We start from the raw sequence: 21,970 nt of genomic DNA on the forward strand, positions 1-21,970 counted from the left end.
GGGATTAATAACAAGAATTTTTGTTATAAGCAGGGGACTCATCAGTTGGAAGTAACAGAGGAGAAGGACCTCAGAGTATTGGTTAATCACAGGATGACTATGAGCTGCCAATGTGATATGACCATGAAAAAAGCTAATGTGGTCTTGGGAAGCATCAGGCAAGGTATTTCCAGTAGAGTTAAGGAGGTGTTAGTACCATCATACAAGGCACTGGTAAGACCTCATCTGGAATACTGTGTACAGTTCTGGTCTCCCATGTTTAAGAAGGATGAATTCAAACTGGAACAGGTACAGAGAAGGGCTACTAGGATGAGCCGAGGAAAGGAAAACCTGTCTTATGAAAGGAGACTCAAAGAGCTTGGCTTCTTTAGCCTAACCAAAAGAAGGCCGAGGGGAGATATGATTGCTCTTTATAAATATATCAGCGGGATAAATACCAGGGGGGTGAGAGGAATTATTTAAGCTCAGTACCTATGTGGACACAAGAACAAGTGGATATAAACTGGCCATCAGGAAGTTTAGACTTGAAATTAGATGAAGGTTTCTAACCATCAGAGGAGTGAAGTTCTGGAACAGCCTTCCAACGGGAAGTGGGAGCAAAAGACATATCTGGCTTCAAGACTAAGCTTGATAAATTTATGGAGGGGATGGTATGATGGGAAAGCCTAATTTTGCCAATTAATTGACCTTTGACTATTAGCGGTAAATATGCCCAATGGCCTTTGATGGGATGTTAGATGGGGTGGGATCTGAGTTACTACAGAAAATTCTTTCCTAGGTGTCTGGCTGGTGAGTCTTGCCCATATGCTCAGGGTTTAGCTGATCACCGTATTTGGGGTCGGGAAGGAATTTTCCTACAGGGCAGATTGGCAGAGGACCTGGAGGTTTTTCACCTTCCTCTGCAGCATGGGGCACGGGTCACTTGCTGGAGGATTCTCTGCACCTTGAAGTCTTTAAACCATGATTTGAGGACTTCAATAGCTCAGACATAGGTTAGGGGGTTATTACAGGAATGGGTGGGTGAGATTCTATGGCCTCCTGCACAACGCAGGTCAGACTAGACAATCATAATGGTCCCTTCTGCCATTAAAGTCTGAGTCTAAATCTCAGCCTAATCTAAGCCCTCAGTATAGATTACTTGATGCTACTGAAATTTGCAAAATATTAGGAAGCCATAAAGATTACTTCTCACCTTATTCGGTACCTGCAGTGAAAATAAACTATACAACACTTAAAATACACTTTTTATAAATCAAAACTTTTAATGTGCTTGTCAAACTGAAGATAATCATACAAAACAAGGTCTAGATAATATGTATGACATGACATGCTCAGTGTATGCAGCAAACCTACTGATTTTGAGTGGCTGGATGTTTCTGCTATATATCCTAGGGATGTTCCATAGGGAATTGATGCCAGAATACATTCACCCAGTCAGGGTTAGTGGAAAAGATAACGTCATCTGATTTAGCTACATGACCTGGGGTTCAAGGCAATAGTTCTGATGTTTGGTTACTATAGGCTCCTGCCAGGAAACTAGTGAAGCACTATGATTTAGTGATCAAAGAAGATGAATGGGCTTGACCACCTAAGTTTCTGCTATAGGTGGGTGAACCAGTTCACATAAATTAAGAAAAGACCAAAACCATTTTGCAGATTGGCCAAAAAGGTTTGGTTATTTTTAAAAATAACATTACACATCTCTAGTTATGGCTTGAAATGAAAGTTCCTAAAAAGTGTGAAAATCTGTTCTTGCAGTATCTTTCCCATCTGGATCCATGAAACTAGACATTTTATGGAAAAGCCTGATAGTGCAAGGTTTCCAAATTAAATGAAGTTTGGATAAATGCATCTGAAGTTCTGGGTGTTTATCCAGAATGAACCTCTAAACCTTTCAAAGTTTGTTCTTATCTGTACTTGAGATCCTTGTGCCTCAAAATGGTGTTTCTCAACCCTTTTGATATAGGGGGTCAGCTTGCAACCTTCCTAAACTGTGTCAGGAAGATCTCAGGGACTGGCACTGGTCCACACAGACCAGTCACTGAGAAACACTGCCTCAAAGTAATCTAGTTGAGAAACTGGGTGCAAAGGTGGGTCCTTGCTGAGGAGCAAATAGTGCTTTGGATTTCATCTTTCCTGAATAACTACGAAGAAAGTAGATGAAAATAAAAGGAAAAACCATAAAAAGGGAGGAAAATACATTTCTGGGTCTGACAAGAGCAAGTCATTCTTCATATCTCATGAAGTTAGATGGAAAATCAGAACAAAAGGAAATAAAAGTGTGTTTGCAACTAAGGGGAATTTCTGCTGCAAGAGGGAATTTGCAGACAAGTGCTTCTGCCTGTCACTGCTGAACAGAGCCACATTGTTTCTGGCACTGGAGCAAAACAATAGTGTAAATGACAAAGACAGACAGATGTGCTTCTGCAGAAAAGCCCACACAAACAAAGAAACTCAGTGATTTGCTAATTTTGGTTTTGCACTAAACCATCATGATAATGATCATGACCATTATTTTTTATGGTTATGAAAATGCAAATTCTCTTTTATCCAGCCCATTGAACTGGAAATAGCCTGCAAGAGCAGTGCAGATTTTTCCGCTGGGGTTCTCCAATTACAATTTTATTTAATAAGAATAGCAGCAGTCTAAGCCTCTTGGGGGCTGATATGAAACATCAGACTACCTGCTGATGGCAACCTAACTGCGTTGAAGTCTTGAGATGAGAAAATGTAAATGTCTATTAGATGACTAGCTGAAGTCAAAACTTGGAGACATTATCTGCCTCATATTACATGATAAGCATCTGAAATGTAAGAACCACTACCTTTTTCCCTCTCCAGTTGGGAAACGGTGGAGAAGCAAATCATTTCAACAAGAATTAACAAACAAACCAGGCCAATTAATCCATGGAATATTAACCCTTTTAGAGAAGTAACTTCCTGAGAACATGCTTCTGAAGAGCAACAAAATCTACACAAAACCTTTCACTGGAGCAAAGTTCATTTCATTCCATATTCCTCTTTACATTCTTGATGCTGTGAGGACTGGCAGTCCCCAGCAGTGCTTTATTCTAATCAGCAATCCTGTGTAGTTTGGTGAGGCCCTCTGTTTTCAAAACTAATTCATTTTGCAGCATAATCTGCACAGCCGATCAAATCAGAGGCCAATGAGGGTTCCTTTACAGACTTGTATCCTCCCCCCTTGGGTAATTTCACACATGAGTACATGAACTGACTGAGCTAACAGAACTAAAAACGAATTTCTCTCATTATCTTTTATATGGCAGACAGACATTTCCACTTGGGTTGATGAATTGATCGAGAGTCTGAGCTTGTTTGCGCACTGCTTTCTATTTTCACCTCAAATACAGCAAATGAACTGCACTATAACAAAATCCAGAAGTTGCATGGAATGAGTTCTCCGTGGGATGCAAGTCTAGTCAGTAAGAATACCTGTTACAGCTGAAAGGTCAGATATCTGGAGATTTTACATAAATGACCTAATTTGCATTGAGTATTATGCATTCTTATTTACATGAATGACAGCAAATGTCCTAATTAACAGCATTTAAGTCTGACAAGGCTGCAGCTTGGAATGAGCTCTAGGAACATAGCAGTGCTCAGTTCCTGGCTTTCTCTGGCATCTCCCTGGGTTCCTGTTCAGCTCCTTAAGGCTCTGCACCTGGATGTCCCTTGCCCAGGACTGGGTGGAGGGCTGTGGTTGCGTGGCTATCCCCCAGTGCTGGCTGCTGCCACTCTAGCCTGGGAGGAGGATCTGGCTGCTTCCAGTCATTGGCTGAGGTTGCTCTGGCTGGGCTTCTGGTCCCTAGCTGCCCCTTGCCAGGGGAAAAAAAATTCTGTCCCTGCCTGCTGATTTGGGAGGTGGGAAGCTATGGCCATGGCTTCTAGCTGTGGAAGGTTCTGGCTCCTAATTTCTGATAACTGGTCACAGACCAGAGAGTTGTTATAACCAGAACACTCCCCAGTGTCACTCTAGCCATATCTCCAAGTCTATGAATGTGGGTTGGGTAGGGGAACATAAGAATGGCCATACTGCGTCAGACCAAAGGTCCGTCTAGCCCAATATCCTGTCTTCCGACAGTGGCCAATGCCAGGTGCCCCAGAGGGAATGAACAGAACAGGTAATCAAGTGATCCATCCCCAGTTGCCCATTCCCAGCTTCTGGCAAACACAGGCTAGGGACACCATCCCTGTCCATTGATGGACCTATCCTCCATGAACTTATCTAGTTCTTTTTTGAACGCTGTTATAGTCTTGGCCTTCACAACATCCTCTGGCAAGGAATTCCATAGGTTGACTGTGCGTTGTGTGAAGAAATACCTCCTTTTGTTGGTTTTAAACCTGCTGCCTATTAATTTCATTTGGTGACCTCTAGTTCTTGTATTATGAGAAGGAGTAAATAACACTTCCTTATTTACTTTCTCCATACCAGTCGTGATTTTATAGACCTCTATCATATCCACACTTAGTTGTCTCTTTTCCAAGCTGAAAAGTCTCAGTCTTATTAATCTTCTCTCATATGTCAGCCATTCCATACCCCTAATCTTTAGTGTTGTCCTTTTCTGAAGCGTTTCCAATATATCTTTTTTTGAAATGGGGCGACCACATCTGCACACAGAATTCAAGATGTGGGCATCCCATGAATTTATTAGAGGCAATATGGGGGCATACCATGGATTTATATAAAGGCAGTATGATATTTTCTGTCTTATCTACCCCTTTCTTAATGATTCCCAACATTCAGTTCGCTTTTTTGACTGCTGCTCAGGGGTGGCTCCAGGCCAGCAAGCGCATGCCTGGGGCGGCAAGCTGCGGGGGGCGGCGTGCCGGTTGCTGTGAGGGCGGCAGGCTGGTGGCTTTCGGCAGCATGCCTGCGGGAGATCTGCCCGTCCCTCGGCTTCGGCGGCAATTCGGCAGCGGGGATGCCAATGGTGCGACACCAGTGGACCTCCCGCAGGCATGCCACCAAATGCGCGTGACCAGCGGACCTCCCGCAGGCGCGCCGCTGAAAGCCACCTGACTGCCATGCTCGGGGCAACAAAAAACAGAGCCGCCCTGCTGCCGCTGCACATTGCGTGGATGTTTTCAGAGAACTATCCACAATATGACTCCAAGATCTTTTTCTTGAGTGGTAACGGCTAATTTAGACTCCACAATTTTATATGTATTTAAATGGATTAACTTGAAAAAGCAACTCTTATGGTTCACAGCCATTAGACACAACAGGGAAAGCTCTTGTAAAGTTTTCTTAATTTCTTAGCAAGTGGAGCGCAGATCCATGGGACCATGTGGTGGGGAAGCAGAACTCTCAGAATCAGGAGAAAAGCAGGAGGATCACCCGAATGAGCTCTAGAGATCTTAGTTTGAAAACAACTTACTGTGTAGCTAGAAGACAATTTTACTGTAATACATCAAGATACCTATAGGTGTGCAAACTCTTACATTGATAAGAATGGGAAAGGTACTTGCATAAGTAATCCATGCTTCTGTCACTGTTCCTTTTAAACAGTAGTAGTCAGAGCATATTTATTTTTGCCAGAAGAGTGGAGCAACTGTCCATGGACTCCAGCTAATCTGGGACTAGCAGGTAAACAAAGGAAAGTGTTCATGAGCCCTTGCAGCATGCTCAGTAGGGTATCTCCAAGGGTAGGGCCATTTCCGCTCCTAAGTGTAAAGAAAAAAAGGCACCCAACTCTTCAGTTGTTTCAACCAGACCCAGAGTGAGACAGCCATATCAGAGGGGAGGTGAAGATCTCTGTCCTGAGGGCTGATGCGTATAGGGCTGCTTTCACTAACTGCAGCAAGAAGACAACCACAAGGAGAAGGATACCAGTCATGTAAAAGAAATAGATTCTTGCTGCCTGTTCAGCTCAGGATGGTGTAGGGACATTAATACCAAAGCAGGGGTGCATGTTTTAAACATAGGATTTGTGTATGTTTTGGTACTGAAGAAATCTATAGGTTTGATACTGTGCAAATAAAAATAGTATTTGCTGTATTGATGTAATAAGATTGCATTTAGATTCATGAGTCATAGTTAACACTCAAAATTGACCTCTTTTAAACTTGAAGATTTTTTTTTTTTTAAGTCTGAGTAGCTCTACTACATGCATTATGGTGTTTTTGTTCCAAACTGGAGCAACTCAGAGTATGGGCATCCACGACTGTTCAAATTTGCATATTTATCGTATGTGTTATTATCCACAGGTAGAAGTTCTGCTGTCAAAACAGACTGAACCAGCTCATTATTCTTACAGTAAAATGGAATTATAGTGACTACTTGTGTAATCAAAGGCTAGTTGGTTACACATAAGCTCCAGGTACCTACAGTACTGACCTTCTGAGACAAAGCCCACTAAATTAAAGTAGCACACATTGAAAAAATAAAATAGATATTTAAATGCTCATAATACTATGGGAATAAGCACCATAGAAATGCTTATGAATAACATACTCCGCTCCCCCTACCTATTATTTTTTTAATATGCTCTAGTGATTCATTTGATCAGCTGTCAGTTGTCATGACTGCTTTTTGTTTGTGTGCCTAAGAATTTAATAAAGCACCAGCTGCCTGCAGTAATCAATTCTATATTGCTGTATTTGAGGCTAATGGTGTTCAAAAGCAAGGTTACTGCAATTGATTCTTCTTGGGACCTTTGTTTATACGTTTTCTGCTGAGTGTTACAATACGTGCAAACAGCATAGCTTCATTAGAATGGCATTCGTTATCTCAGCAATACAACTGGAGAACATTCCCACACTGACACAAAGAATCTGCAGCTGCAATTCATTACCTTCAATGTAAGTTATTGTAAATCACCTGGGGGTGTGTGTGTGGGGGGAAGAATACAATGCCATGCTTTCTCATTAGGATTCTAAGAGTTTGGTGTGTTTGCTCCTGAGAACATGACTGAAAATGTTAGACCCTCCCATAGCCTTGAACAGAGTCAACTCAAACATATTCAGCCACTCTTGCTTGTTCCCTCTCCTTTTCTTGCCCTGAATCCTTTCCGCACCATCAAATCTCTTAGGGCACAAATGGGGTTCTGTCACCCCTATCATAGACTACTCTTGGCGTGTCCTTATGTTGTTAAGTCCCATAAATTTGCCCTCTCTGAATACTGTTTGACAGAGGAATTCTTTCCGTTAGCCCTGTTTGTGCGTTCCTCAAGCTGCCCGATGAAATGCCTGCCAGGGCAAATGCTCTGGCTTCATTCTTAATGCACGTCCCAGATATTTCCATCTTCTATTCTGGATAACTTTAGTGACCCAAGGGTGTTGAATTCTCTGATGAATCTCAGCATTTTTGACAAATTCCATAAAAATATTGAATACTTTCAAATGCATTAAGACATGAGTCTATACCCTTTGTGTATTTGCAGCTTTCACGTCCACCTAATAAGGCTGAAAGAACATTGAGTTGAAGATTCATAGTTTGGTCTTTAAGTGATAGATTTTTTGATGACCAACTCTTGGGTAAGCTGGTGAATGCAGCTGCCTCTTGGCCAATTTGTGACATTATTTCCTTCTGGATATTCCTACTGGCTTGCATGTTAATACCAAGGGGTGAGAAGTGACCCACCTTTTGTATCCCTTTGCCTTCTAATGTATTATTAAGTCAGGCAATGTTTTTGTTGTATCCGTCTGCACTTTCTCTCGTGAAGTCAATGGCAATGCCAAACAGGAGAGGTGAGAGACTGCATCTTTGTTTGTCACCAGTGTCTATGTAAAACCATTCTCATGCATTGCTGTTTGAAATTTAGTTGACCTGCTTTCCAGAAATTCATGCAAATCTTTTTCTTTGTTTCTATTTGCATTAGCCCAACCCCTAAAATTTCCCAAATAAATCTGAAAACAAATTAAATTGAGCAAAAAAGTCTACTAAGCTTTGCCTGGCTTTGGGTGGAAATTGCTGAATTTCAAATGGCTTCTATCCAAAAACTGGCCTGTGTATACTGGAAATTCAGCTCATGTTCACTGACACTTTTACAAACCCCACCCAGTTCCGTCTGCAAGAATTAAGTACTCTGAATAGGTCAAGATCCATAGAAGTGGGATGGATCTAGAAAATGCAGATGATAGAAGAGCAGCATGACCATGAAAAGGTCATTATGGGCAGACAGACCCCAGGAGACAGAGACCAGTACCTGGCCAGACCAGGAGAGAGTACCGAGATGGGCCCTGCTGGTCTGGTTAAAGATTGAACATAGGGAGACTACTCCTCGCAGATTAGGCCTCAACTGGAGTATTATGTCCAGTTCTGGGCACCACATTTCAGGAAAAATGTGGACAAATTGGAGAAAGTCCAGGAAAGAGCAACAAAAATGATTGAATGTCTAGAAAACATGACCTATGAGGGAAGATTGAAAAAAAAAAAGAGTTTGTTTAGTCTGGAAAAGAGAAGACTGAGAGGGGGACATGATAACAGTTTTCAAGTACATTAAAGATTGTTATGAGGAGGAGAGAGAAAAATTGTTCTTCTTAACCTCTGAGGATAGGACAAATAGCAATGGGCTTAAATTACAGCAAGGGAGGTTTAGGTTGGACATTAGGAAAAACTTCCTAACTGTCATGGTGGTTAAGCACTGGAATAAATTGCCTAGGGAGGTTGTGGAATCTCCATCATTGGAGATTTTTAAGAGCAGGTTTGACAAACACCTGTCAGGAATGGTCTAGATAATACTTAGTCCTGCCATGAGTGCAGGGGAACTGGACTAGATGACCTCTCGACGTCCCTTCCAGTCCTATGATGCCAGCTAATAGCTGCACTTTCACATTCAGTAGAAATCATGAGCTGCTCTCCTCCACTTTCTACTTGACTCTTCACTTCAGTTTTCAAAATGCAGCTCATCCATTGCAGTATTTCCTGGAGAATGGAAAAAGGACTAACCTTGCCTACTTCATAGTTTGTCCTTGTAATGGGGTCAGCACTCCCCTCTCATGGGCACCTCCTTTCTCTGACCGATATGCCTGCAATCAGTATTTTTTTCAGAGTGGCACCCATTTTTCGTGGACAGCCCCCTTTTGGTTGGTTGGGTGTGAGCCTGCTTTTGATTTTAGTTCTTTCAATGGGGTGGCACTTGTCTCTCATGGGCACCCACCAGTCAATGGTTGTCTCAGCAGGTCTTCAGCCAAGCTGCATATGCTGTTCCCCCCTTCTGAGGTACACAGTCCTGAGTTCTATTCCTGGTATGGGGCCATAGCCCTAAAGCTTCTTCCCAGAAGCACTACCTTCTTCAACAACCAACTGGGGCCCATCTTGGTACCCTAGGCTGGTGTCCTTTCAGCAGCCCTCCCTAGGCTCAGTCTTTAACCAGAGCAGCAGGGCCCATCTCAGTACCCTTGCCTGGTCTGACCAGGTCCTGGTTTCAGTCCCCTGGGCTCAGCCTGCCCGCACTGACCTTTTCATAGCCCTGCTGCTCTTCTATCCAGCCAGCCAGGCACAAGGTCTTTGATAGCCTTCCCTGGACTCAGTTCTGCCTCCAGTGAGCTTTCTGCAGTAAGCTATCCACGGTCCTGCTGCTCAGCCAGGTACCTGGTCCTCCCTCTTTGCACTCCAGGCAGGAAATAAAGGCTCTGCTCTGCTGCTTGCTTTTTATCTGCCCCTTCTGGCCCCTTATTGGTTGCTCTCACAGCCCTTCTGATTCACAGCTCCTCTGCAGCCACTCTAGGCTGCCTGGAGAACTTCTCACTGCTCTATTCTGGGGCAGGGTTACGCAGAGCCACAAGGCCTCCACTGGGGGCTTCCAGACCTAGTGCACCCTGCCACAGTCCTACAGCAATTTTAATGGAGCACTGACCAACTCAGCAGATGACTTTTCTTATATCTAAGCACAAAACTGTCCAACAAAACAGAGAACTAGAAGGTTGTCATACAGAGTGACTACAAGCCACTATGGCCAATTAGTTTTACATTTTTAATGTTAATGTTAAAAATGTAAAAATGTTAACAATATTTTAAAAAAGTGAGATGTCTTCCCAAAGAACTGATTGATGGTTGCACAATTGCCAACCCTAAGTTACACAGCATGGATTTTTTTCATTAGTTCCCTAAACATCCTTCTCCATTTTCTGCCCCTTCTTATTGTATGCAGAGGTCCTAGTGATGATGGTCTGAATATTCTGCAGGTTGTCCAACCTTGAAATTCCATGATCCTGATGTAATGTGTTGAGTCAGCTTCCCAAGATAATTCAAATATACCTCTTCTTTTATTCATCCATATCTAAATTCATCCTCCAAAGAACTAATTTGCATGAACTAGGAACAATTTTACATGCATAATCCAAACCCTCATGAAGTCAAAGGAAAGATTCCCATGGGTTTTGGACAAGGCTGTAGGAACTGTAAAAACAGTTAGTGCTTCAAACTTCAGTCTGTGAGGGCAGCAGACCCTCCTGTAAATACCAGCCTATACATCTGATTTTTGGAAAGTCTATACAAAGCTTTGCAAATGTCAAAAAGCTAATATTCATTAAAAGTGACTGATATCAGATGAAGAACAGGAGTACCTGTGGCACCTTAGAGATGAACAAATTTATTTGTGCATAAGCTTTCGTGGGCTATAGCCCACTTCATCCGATGTATGGCTATATCTTCCTACTGTATTTTCCACTGCATGCATCCGATGAAGTGGGCTGTAGCCCACGAAAGCTTATGCTCAAATAAATTTGTTAGTCTCTAAGGTGCCACAAGTACTCATGTTCTTTTTGCGGATACAGACTAACACGCTGCTACTCTGAAACCTGATATCGGATGGTACACTAGTTTCCATTAGAACAGAATTGGGTTTATTTACATAGTATCTTTCACCTCAAGGTAATTTACAAAGCAATGAGTTGAATTCTGGTGGTACAGTGCCAGATCATCTTCACTGATATACATGGGAAGTGGACTCTCATCGGACAGAACTCCTCACCTCTTTGGAAGGACGGGGTGTGCCACTTCTGTATAGAACTCCAGTGTATGGTCCTATGTGGGTGCTGGGGAAGATTCTGGAGTAGGAGGATTTGCTGCAGGGATTGGTTGTCCCTGAAGAATGTCTAGGTTTCCCCATGGAAATCTGTCTGGGTGTTAATACAGCTTGGATTCTTGGGTTTCTGGGTCTTCTGTGAAGCTGAAAAGGACATAGCCACCTGGTGCTAGAGGAGGAATAGGCAGTGGATCTGTATGGAGGTTCACCTCAGCCTTGCTGATAGCTTCTATTTCAGTGGAATTGAGGGGTCCTTTCTTGGTGGACCCTCAGGTCTGCAGGGTGAGGGGTTTTACTCTTTCTCACCTCCCCACCACACCAAATCCCTTCTGCTTTAGGTGATAGTTTACAGCTAAATCTGCAAGATCAACCTCATGGAGTTTTGCTTCAGTTCTGTCCCATTTCTCCAGGCTTCCTCCTAGGATTAGGTAATCGAATGCACAGTCAAATAGAAGTAAGGTAAGTTAGTAAGGTAAGAAGTAAGGTAACCTAAACTGTGAAAACCTGTTTCGTATAGAGAAAAAAATATTGGCTAAGATCTGGGGTTCATCTTTGTATCTTTTAAATAAATTCCATAAGACCAATAGATTCTATTAGGACACTCGCAACCTTGGTTCAAAATTTCACTGGAAATCAGCACCTCTTGGACTACAAAGCATGTGATTTTGGCAATGTACCTTCTTTCCCAGAAGATAATTATTTTGAGAATGTAAATCTTTCAGCTCAAGTAAATCTGAGCAAACAATTGGACAATGGACAACATAGCTAATTTAGATTTTTTTTTCTTCTTCCCAAATTGTCCATGAACAGACTGATTTTTACATTTGTTTGCTATTTGTACCTCTTCAATTCATTTTCACTGCAAGTATTCTTTTGAAGTAGTCAATATCTGCAATGTGATATTTGAGCTGTCTGACTGTTCAGATAAGTCATATGCTTCTTTACCCTGACTGGATAGATTCACCTTCAAACTATTTCTGCTTCAGCCTAAAATTAATGTTGTTTCACCACAAATTTCATTTATGATTAAATGAATTTCAGTTCATTCAAAATTCCCGTTCTGTGAATATCTGTATGAACAAAACCGCACTTGAACAAATGATCACGAAAAGTGTTTATTTTAAAAGGAGTGCAAATGTATTTAGGTTGAACTATTTACTATTCTCCTATCTTTCAGATCATCCACAGTCTTGCTTAAAAATTAAGATGACTAAATTACACAAGTTGGACTCACCAAAGAACACTTCAGCATCTCTGGTGCTATTATATTCTCTACAGTACCTTTTTGGGATAAACATAGTTAAAGAATTCCTTCTGGTGATGGGGATATGCTGTTCAACACACACACACACACACACACACACACACACACACACACCCTACTTCAACAAGGCAGTACTACCTCTGCAGTGTGTAGGACCAGGGAATAATAAGGTTTTGTGTCCATTTTTTACATGTTGGAGAAGCAGCATCTTTCTCTCTTTCAGAGGACAGCAGTTTAAAAAAAGATACTCTGGCCAATGATCTACTGATTCTCAAAAGTAAGGCACATAGTAGAGACATCACTACAATTTCATATACAACTTTGGAGTATCAAAGTCCAGAACACTGCTATCATCCTTTGTCTTTATCAATCATACACTCAACCTAGAATAATAAGAGGTCTAAATCATGAAGTCAACATACTATTAATCTTGTATCAGAAAAAAGGCAGATATAGTACCCTGACAAGGAAGTAGATGCAATCAAATGCTTGGTGTTGTGTTACACTAATTGTGAACAGTCTTTTTAAAACTAAAATCCAAAAATCCAAATTGAAACAATTCATTAAAACATTATTTTAGCCTATGTCAATTGATGTTTATGAAGTAACAGCATCTGAAAAAGTGATTTATTGGAACTGAAACCTCCATATTACCTCTGCGTTACAGTTGCAGCCTATTATGCAGTATATTTTGATGGCCAGAAAATGGCAGTTATAAATTATTTCACAATTCATTGGTTTATGATTTATGAATAATAAATTTAAATACAAGATAGCATGCAAAAGAAGGAGCATTGATAATGCAAGTTTCTCAGAGAACTAGCATCTCAGTGCGAAGTTGCAAACAATCTGCCAGACTATGAAATGTCTTGTTAGGGAGCATGTTATTTTCCATTTTGCGCCCTCCCCTGAAGTTCACTTTAGAATTTTATACTATGAGTTAGCACTCTACAGAGTCATACCAGAGGATAACCTGGTATGGTCCTACCAAAACTAGCTCCTGTTTCCTTCCAATGAAGAGAGAGCAAAGAATGAGAAGGGGTTCTCATTGCAACTGAAAACACCTCTAACTCGCTTGAATTGCAAGCCAGTTTTTCAAGATTGGAAGTCTGATTTTTCTCTAGAATTGATCTCTAATTGATTTAAAAAAATTTCAGGCATTGATCTGGAACTCTGTCTGCTCAGATGAAAGGCACATAAACAGCACAATTTCAGCACGTGTTGCTTAATAGTAACTGCATTATTGAGGGTGAGTTACAGTAAGGGGGATTTCATAGTTTGGAAGAGAAAGTAAAAGTAAAATAAACTATCAGGTTGCTATATATTATCAATAGCTTGAATCACTAATAATGGTATTTGTCATTAGCATAATTATGATGAAATATTTATAGTGGTAGTGCCCAGAGGCCCTTATCAGGATAGGGGCCCAATTGTTTTAGATTCTGTTCAAGCTCACAGATAGACATGGTCCCTAGCTCAAAGAGCTTGCAGTATAAACTTATCTATAGAGAAAATATCCGGAAATACAGGTTCTTGACATTTGAAAAATCAGTGGATAACTGTAAACAAATGTTTTGAGTTATAATAATTCGTCCGGGATAGAAAAGGAATTGTGAAAGCTTGCCTGTTCTCAAGCAAAAGCAGCCAGCAGTAGTAACATCTGAGCCACACACCTGTATTCATTTATAATCCCATTTCTTGTCACTGCTGGCCCTTATCCCTTGCACTATCTGCTTAGCCTTCCCTGACTCCCACTCAACCTATAATAATGGACCAGCGGCAGAGCACCTGTCAGATCTTGAAATTTAGTGCTCAATCCATTGGCAATTGAAGGGAATGGAAAGACTCCCATTGACTTAAATCAGTCTTGGTCCAGGCCCTAGTGCGGCAGAAGAAAAAGCAACATGTATATTGGTTCAAACCTTTTCTCCTACTCTGGTTTACAAAGAAAATCCCGCAAAAGCAACACCTTTTTCTGAAACTGTTTGATCACTCTCAGATGTTTAGGACATTCTTTCAAATGATCAATTTGACTGACTATTGCTAGGGGAAAAAATAGACAAAATAACCATCTTTTGTGAACAGAAGAAAAAGGGCTGTTTGAACTCTTTGTTGTAAAGTACTTTGGGGTTTCTTAGTGAAAAAGTGAAGACTGAGGAATTCCAGTATTTTTAACCATGCTGGCACCTAACTGCTTCATTTATATTCTTCATATGTTAAAATGGAACATATGGTGGGGGGTCATAAGGCAGCCTTCTATAGTCATTAAGCTATCAAATACTTGTACATTTCCTTCTCAAGTATCAGATTTTGCCAATTTAGGACGTGACCCAAAGTCCATTGAAGTCCGCTGAAAGACTCTTATTGACTTCACGGGCCGTGGCTCAGATATTTAGAGACTTTCTTTTTAACCGAAGCTCCTAATTCTTCTGCTGCAATTCTACGGGGGTTTTTTTGTTTGTTTTTTTTAAATAGCTTCTTACTCGGGGCCAGATTGCTCAGTTAAGCCAGTGTATATCCAAAGCTCATTGGGGTTACTTTGGATTGACACTGGCATAAATGAGATCAGAATCTAGCACTCTGTATTTTTTTATCATGTTAGAAAAATGGCTATTTATTGTGTTAGGTTTCTTGAACTTTTTATGAAATACCTATCCACAGTTTTCAACGGAGAAACTCTGATATTAGAGCTAATATGAAATATGTCCTCTGCTGAACCTATAACACTTACAAGACTCTAGTACTAAAAGGGTTTTGAACGTCACATGTTTATTTGTACATTCTTGATTCCTTTGTAATCCCTATTTTATTAGCTTTTACAGCAGGATTTGTGACTTTTTTGGTTATCCATGTAATAGCCAAATTGTCCTGATTAATAAATTGTTGCTATGTCCAGAATATCTGAAATTTCATGGCTAAATCTTGGATAAAACAGGATTTGCCAGTTCAGAATATAATTTATTGTGTTTGGCTTGCTAGGTAATGATATAATATAGTGTGACTGGGCCTGCTAATGCAAAATGTAATCAGCATGCATGGTCTAGCTAGTGGAAAATGTAAAATAAACTGCTTAGATTACTTAGTGAGAATACAATTTACTTAAAATAACTAAAGTACAACATATGCTTGAAAATGAAGAGCATGAAATTTTAAAAGCTGACATTAACATTAAGTTAAGGCTGAGACAAAAAAAAAAAAATCCCAAACAATAAAAAAGCCAAACAAAAAACCAAGAGAAATAATAAACCCAGGGATATCATACATTAATTTCCTGGCATTGATGGTACTGGTGCATCACTGACAGCCAGAAAATACTGTATTCTACAATCGGGAAATTAATGGTTTGATGGAAATAGCCCTTGTCTAATAAAACTGATTTAATCCTTTGAGGAGATTACTAATTTTGTTGATAAAGGTAACTGTGTAGATCAGGGGTGGGCAAACTATGGCCCGCGGGCTGGATCCGGCCTGCGAGCTGTTTTAAGCCGGCCCATGAGCTCCCGCTGGGGAGCAGGCTCTGGGGCTTGCTGGCACTCCAGCTGGGGCACAGTGTCGGGGGCCCTATCACACGGCTCCCAAAAGCAGATGCATGGCCCTGCTCCAGCACTCCAGCCTGTGCGCAGGGTCGGGGGCCACATCACGCGGCTCCTGGAAGCAGCCGCATGTCCCCTCTCCGACACTCCAGCCGGGGCGCAGGGTCAGGAGCTGCACCATGTGGCTCCCGGAAGCCACAGCCTAGCCCCTCTCCAGCTCCTACGCACTCCAATGGCCCCCTGTGGTGCTCCAATGAGAGCTGCAGGGGTGGTGCCTGCGGATGGAGTAATGTGCAGAGCCGGCTGGCCGCGCCACCTCGTAGGAAGGGAGAAGGGACATGATGCTGCTTCCGGGAGCCGCTTGAGGTAAGTGCCACTCGGAGCCTGCACCCCTGAACCTCTCCCTGCACCCCAACCCCCTGTCCCAGAATCAACATGTAATTTCTAGTGGAGTTCCACAGGAACCTGGTGCTGTTCAACATTTTCATCAGTGATCTGGAAGTAAATATAAAATCACTGATGATAAAATTTGCAGATGACACAAAGACTAGCGGAGTGGTAAAAAAATATAAGAACAGGGCAGTCACATAGAGCAATCCCGATTGCTTGGTAGTCTGGGCCTATTCAAACAAAACACATTTTAATAGAGCCAAACGCAGTCATACATCTATGAACATGAAATGCAGGCCATACCTACCAAATGGGGGACTGTATCCTGGAAAGCAATAACTCTGAAAAGAATTTAGGAGTTATAGTGTACAAACAACTCTCAACTTGAGCTCCCAATGCGATGCTCTAGAAAAAGGGCTAATGCGATTCTTGGATGTATAAACAGTGAGGAGTAGGGAGGTGATTTTACCTCTGTGTGGCACAGGTGGGATGGATATTGGATTACGCTGTACAGTTCTGGTGTCCACATTTTAGAAAGGATGTTGAAACATTGGACAAAGCACAGAAAAGAGTCACAAAAATGATTCAAGGGCTGAAGAAAATGCCTTACAGTGAGTGACTCAAAGAGATCAATCCGTTTATCTTATCAAAAAGAAAATTGAGAGGTAACTTGATTACAGCATGTAAGTACTGTCACCCTAAAAATGCTGGGTGCTATAGGGCAGAGAAAGGCATAATGAGACCCAATTGCTGGAAGCTGAAGCCAGACAAATTCAAACTGGAAAAAGGCACAATTTTTTAACAGTGAGGGTGATGAACAAACTACCAAGGGAAGTGGTAGAATCTCCATCTCTTGATCTTCTTAAATCAAGACTGGGTGCCTTTCTGTATATATTGGAAGTCCCTTATGGCCTATAACTCTATGAATCTATTAAATTATACTTTCCAGGGTCATGTCACTAAGGCTACCTTGATGTCCTTATTTCAGCCCATAGTATGCCTAAGCATTGCAATACTGATATGGTATAAAAATATCTTGGATTTATTTAGCATCTTCCATTCTGGGTGATCTCAAAGCACTTTCCAAATCTTAGATATGGAAAACATCTCAAAAACAGAGCTAGCTTAGTGTGGAAGGTGAAAGCTTTTTAAGAGACTACAGCAATATGACACAATAGTTTAGGGCAGGAGATGAAGAACTGAAACTGCAAGATGAAGGTAAAATGTAATGCTAAGTACACTAAATAACATCCCCTCTACTGATTCTTCACACTAAAGGGCTACCTATGCTGCAGGACTTTGGTAAAATGCACGTGACTATGAGGGGCATAGCTCACTCTATTCTTGCCTTCATTGTTTCATGTCCATACATTTTCTTTATATAGTTTTAAAATAATTAAAATCCCTTATATATAAATTGTAGTTAGTCTGGAATATAGCAACAACCTTGACACTATAATGAAACTAAGGGACAGTACGTGGCTGGCCCTGCACAAGTGTGAATGGCAGGAGAGAGGGCAAGAACTTTCCCTCCCCTTACACACTTGCAGAGGGGACAGACACAATCCCAGTGTGAATTGCAAGAACAGGGGAAGTATTAGCTTCACAGACGTTTCCACGCAGGAAAAGACGGGTAACTTGGAATACATATGAAGAGCCAGTTAGGCTCCACTATAAGACCAGAGACCTGAGTCTCTCTCTTCTCTGCTCCCATCTCTGCTCCAAGTAACTTCCATTAAAGTAAATGGGAATTACTCATATCTAAGGCCATGTTTTAGTTGTGGGTATTTTTAGTAAAAGTCATGGACAGGTCACAGGCAGTAAACAAAAAATCATGGCCCGTGACCTGTCCATGACTTGTACTATATATCCCTGACTAAATCTTGGGGAGCGGGGCGGCCCGGAGGTGCCATGGGTGCAGGGGGGTGGGTGCTCGGGGGAGCACCAGAGGTGCTCGGGGGGAGGTTCGTGAGGGGGTGAGGGGTGGGGTGCTGCAGGTGCTCAGGGGGGCCTGGAACCCCTGCTGGTGCTGTGGAGAGCGGGTGGCGGTGCGTTGCCCGGGACCCATGCTGGTGCGGGAGGGGGGGAGGGAGGGGAGAGGGTTGGCGGGGCTGGCAGGCTCCCTACCAGGCTTCGTGGCCTGATTCAATATGATAGAAATAAGAAAACCAAACAGCTCCTTTAATTCCTTATCTTATTTCAATTTTAGGATCCTGATGGACCTTATTTTTCAAGTAGGGAGATGGCTAGATCACTCTTGAGAGACAGGTCAAAGGGTTGCACCTGGGCCAGAAGGTTCAGAAGGCAGGGGGATAAATGGGATGAAAATGTGTAATGCTGTGCTTATGCTGTTAATTCAGTAATGGGAATTATGCAGCTACTGGACAGGGCATTGATAAACATCTTTCTCTCACAAGCAGAACATTTGGACTCAGTTACTAATTTAAAAAAAAAAGACTTCCAGAGCATTAGTTGGCAGAATTCAAATAGTTTGATTTGTTTTTTAAAAAAGAACTGCAATTTGCATATTCAGTTAGAAATCTATCTCAAGTTGCAAGCCACAAATAATTATATTTTATTAATATATAAAATTCACTTCTTACATTATTAATCCTCCATTAGAGTTGACTCTGAGAAACATGCTGTATTTTTGGTTTACTACAGACTAACATTTGGGGACTGGCCAATATAATACAGAGACACTAGCATATGGCGTGCATATAATACATATAGATGTTGGTTTATTTATAAGCATACTGTCCTGTATATCAAGATAGCATGAGTCCTTGTTGTAAGAAGATGAAATATTAACAAATCAAAACACTTCAAATATAATCTCTTCTTCAGTTTGGTTTCTGAGGCTGTAAGCCCAGTAAAACTCATTTCCTGTATTTTCCATGGATTTTCATAGATTTACTGCTATAAGTGCAATAAAGCTGTCAGGTGATAAAAGTAGTGGCACAGGGAAAAATCATAACTGTTTCTTGAAAGCCTCATAAAATTATATTCTGTAAGGGGCACTAAACCATTCAGATGATTCTAATTTAGCATAAAGCCATTTGCTGTGAAGTGGGACTTCACCCATTGGTCAGCACAGCAATAAATAGAAAGAACAGTGCATCAGAAGAAGAGGTACAGCTGGGCTGGGAACAGAACAGCTTTTCTGAAACTAGAAAACATGCTGTCCTAGAAGGGGAATTAATTTAGGTCATTTAATGCATATGTATTAGACTTCATTATTTCATGCAAGGAGTCCACTTTATAGCTCTTCTTCATATAAAAATCATACCTGATAGTAAACCAAAGAAAAAGATCAGATTAAGGATCAGAACAAGATAAATTAATTTGATATGTAAAAAATGTTCAGACAGCTAGAGCCAGAATTTTAATCCAGCTCTTTTACCAACCCCTTTTCCTCTTTTTGAATTTTCCTCCCCAGTGACCATGAAGATTGTGAAAGGAGACAGATTGACAGCACTGAGATTGGTACTGCATTGGTGTAGAGGCAGGGAAAGCTTCTCCACACTTCCCAACTGGGCTTCCAACTGGAGGGATCATGTTACTATTGTTATTAATTATATCTCTCATGGTAGCAATCACTGTCTCTGAGTGGAGACCGAGGCCGCATTGTGCTAGGCACTGCACACATGCATATAACAGAAGATTCATGCCCACAAGAGCTTATGAATGTGGGTCAATCTTCATGATAATTCAGTCCTCAAAGTCTGGGCTGGGACTCCTGGCAACGGTATCAATTGATTATTTTTTTAAATATATTTTATAGAAATGAAACAAAACTGGAACCATTTATCCATCCCCTGTACTTTAGGGTTCAGGTAAAACTGGACTAAGATCCAGCACCAGGGTTTGTTTTGCAAAACCAAAATCACAAATTTTTTTTGTCCATCTCTATCTGGAGCAGACATGGGTCAAAACTAAAATCACATATCCAATTCTTGCTACCCTCCAGAATTATAATGATTTGGACAAAATGGGACCTGGATCTGACTCTCCTGTTGTGGAATACGGGTGGCTTTGTTAAGGCAAAATGACCAATGACATTGTGAAACCAAATCCACCTTGGGTTTGCCCATCTCTGTTTTTTGTGATGTGGCCACTTGTCTACAAGAAACTGGACTGACACCACTAAGCACATTTCACTATAAGACTCCAAGCAGCCATCAGATAGTAACACATTTCAGTCACTAGTGATTTGAACTGGTGATCTAGAAGTAAGGGACTCCATATCCCTTAACCAGTGCCGTGGTCCAGCAAGTGCCCTCTACAGTGTGTTTTTATTTTAGTTTTGGATTCCATATGCATCTTTATTTGGTATCTTGAAAGTCATTAGCATGAAATAATAGGCAAATAAGAAATTTTGTTCTTGGGTTGGTCCCTGAAGTTTCGCATGTGGACATTTCCTCACCATTCAGATACATGAAACCCTGACTCTAGATTGTTTGGCAGGCCGGCATCATCGGGTTTTCATTTTCCTCCACTCATTTCCAGGCCACCATTTCCCCCCTTAAGTCACCTCCCTTTTCTGAATAAATCATGGCTACATAGCAATCGCTTCCAAGAGCACAATGCCATTTTTAAGATGGCCACCCAGATAGGGTTGTGAATAGTGTGACATAATCCCTTGCAACTGGAGGCCTGGAGTGTGGCCTATGCCATGTTCTAAATATCAGATGGCTTGAGAGCTAGAGGTTTGACTTTAACATAAGTCTCCTTCACATTCTGATACACTAACAGCCAATCCATTGGGACAGCTGACCAAAAGGACATTTTTGCAGCTATATTTTGGACAGCTAAGAGGCATCATGCAAAAATAATTCAACAGTTAAAACTATTTCAGATACAGTGTGAAACACAAAACAAGCTCATCACCTTGCAAAAATATGTTAAGGGATCTGTTAATGGTTTATAAAGTGACTTTTCTTTCATACACCAGTTTGGATCTGGTCAAGGATGGGGGTCAGGGATTAAGTAGGCATGGAGACTGAATTAGGTTCTCCCTCAGAGGTAGTAATTTCAGAACAAGGGAGAAGCACACAAAAAGTGGTTTACATTGGAGGAAAGGAGAGTATGGGGAAGAGTGCACTTTTAATAAGTAATAACAGATACATCAAAAGGTCTCCACTTCACTGCATAGTCCCATCAAAAAACAAAACAAAACAGCAGTTCTGGTTGTGGTCCTTAGACTGATTCATTTCTCTGCATCGACACTACTTCAGACAAAGTCATCATTCAAATACATAATCTATTCAATTTACCTTGTAGTTAAAGAGGAATAATCCACAGAATAGGCTGTACAGGTCTGCTGTGAGCAGGGAGAGGTTGACTGCAGTAGCGCTGGTTTTCTTAATGACCACTGGCATGAAGCTGTAGAGGCCAAACATACAGGCACTAAAGCCAACATACAGCAACCCTGGGGGAAGAGGAACAAGATAAAATGATCTACCACAGTCTATCCAAAGATCCCATATTACCTGAATTTGTGTTGTGAGAAAGAAGAAAACCACACTGTTTAAAAAAGAATTAAGAATATTTTTTTCAAAGAGCATTTATTTAAATTATTAATCTGTGTATATATTTATAGACATACTTGGAGCATTAATATAAATATGTACTATATCAGTGGAAATGTAAAATCCTCTAATAAATCATGTAATCACTACAAATGTCTAAATCACACAGGACCAGATCCCCAGTTGATGTAAGCTGTTACAGATCCACTGAAGTCAGTGAGCTACATCAATTTAAATCAACCGAGAATATGGCTTATTAAA

The 21,970-nt window shown here is 41.2% G+C and overlaps 1 protein-coding gene across 2 annotated transcripts in view; it reads right to left on the minus strand.

Annotated features, from left to right (window-relative positions):
• SLC35F1 (solute carrier family 35 member F1) overlaps positions 1-21,970 on the minus strand; it is a 380,070-nt gene that overhangs the window by 12,953 nt on the left and 345,147 nt on the right. Inside the window, exons 7-8 of one of the 2 annotated variants that reach the window (XM_054024410.1) lie at positions 21,455-21,609; positions 19,328-19,467 (exon numbers count right to left, since the gene is read on the minus strand). In XM_054024410.1, the coding sequence (XP_053880385.1) occupies positions 19,462-19,467; positions 21,455-21,609 (161 nt within the window). In that variant the 3' untranslated portion in view covers positions 19,328-19,461. Of the gene's footprint in view, positions 1-19,327; positions 19,468-21,454; positions 21,610-21,970 lie in introns of those variants that run through there. The other variant, XM_054024409.1, reaches the window with a different exon arrangement.

The sequence above is a fragment of the Malaclemys terrapin genome, chromosome 3, assembly GCF_027887155.1.
Source record: "Malaclemys terrapin pileata isolate rMalTer1 chromosome 3, rMalTer1.hap1, whole genome shotgun sequence".
In the NCBI taxonomy this organism is placed as follows: Eukaryota; Metazoa; Chordata; order Testudines; family Emydidae; genus Malaclemys; species Malaclemys terrapin.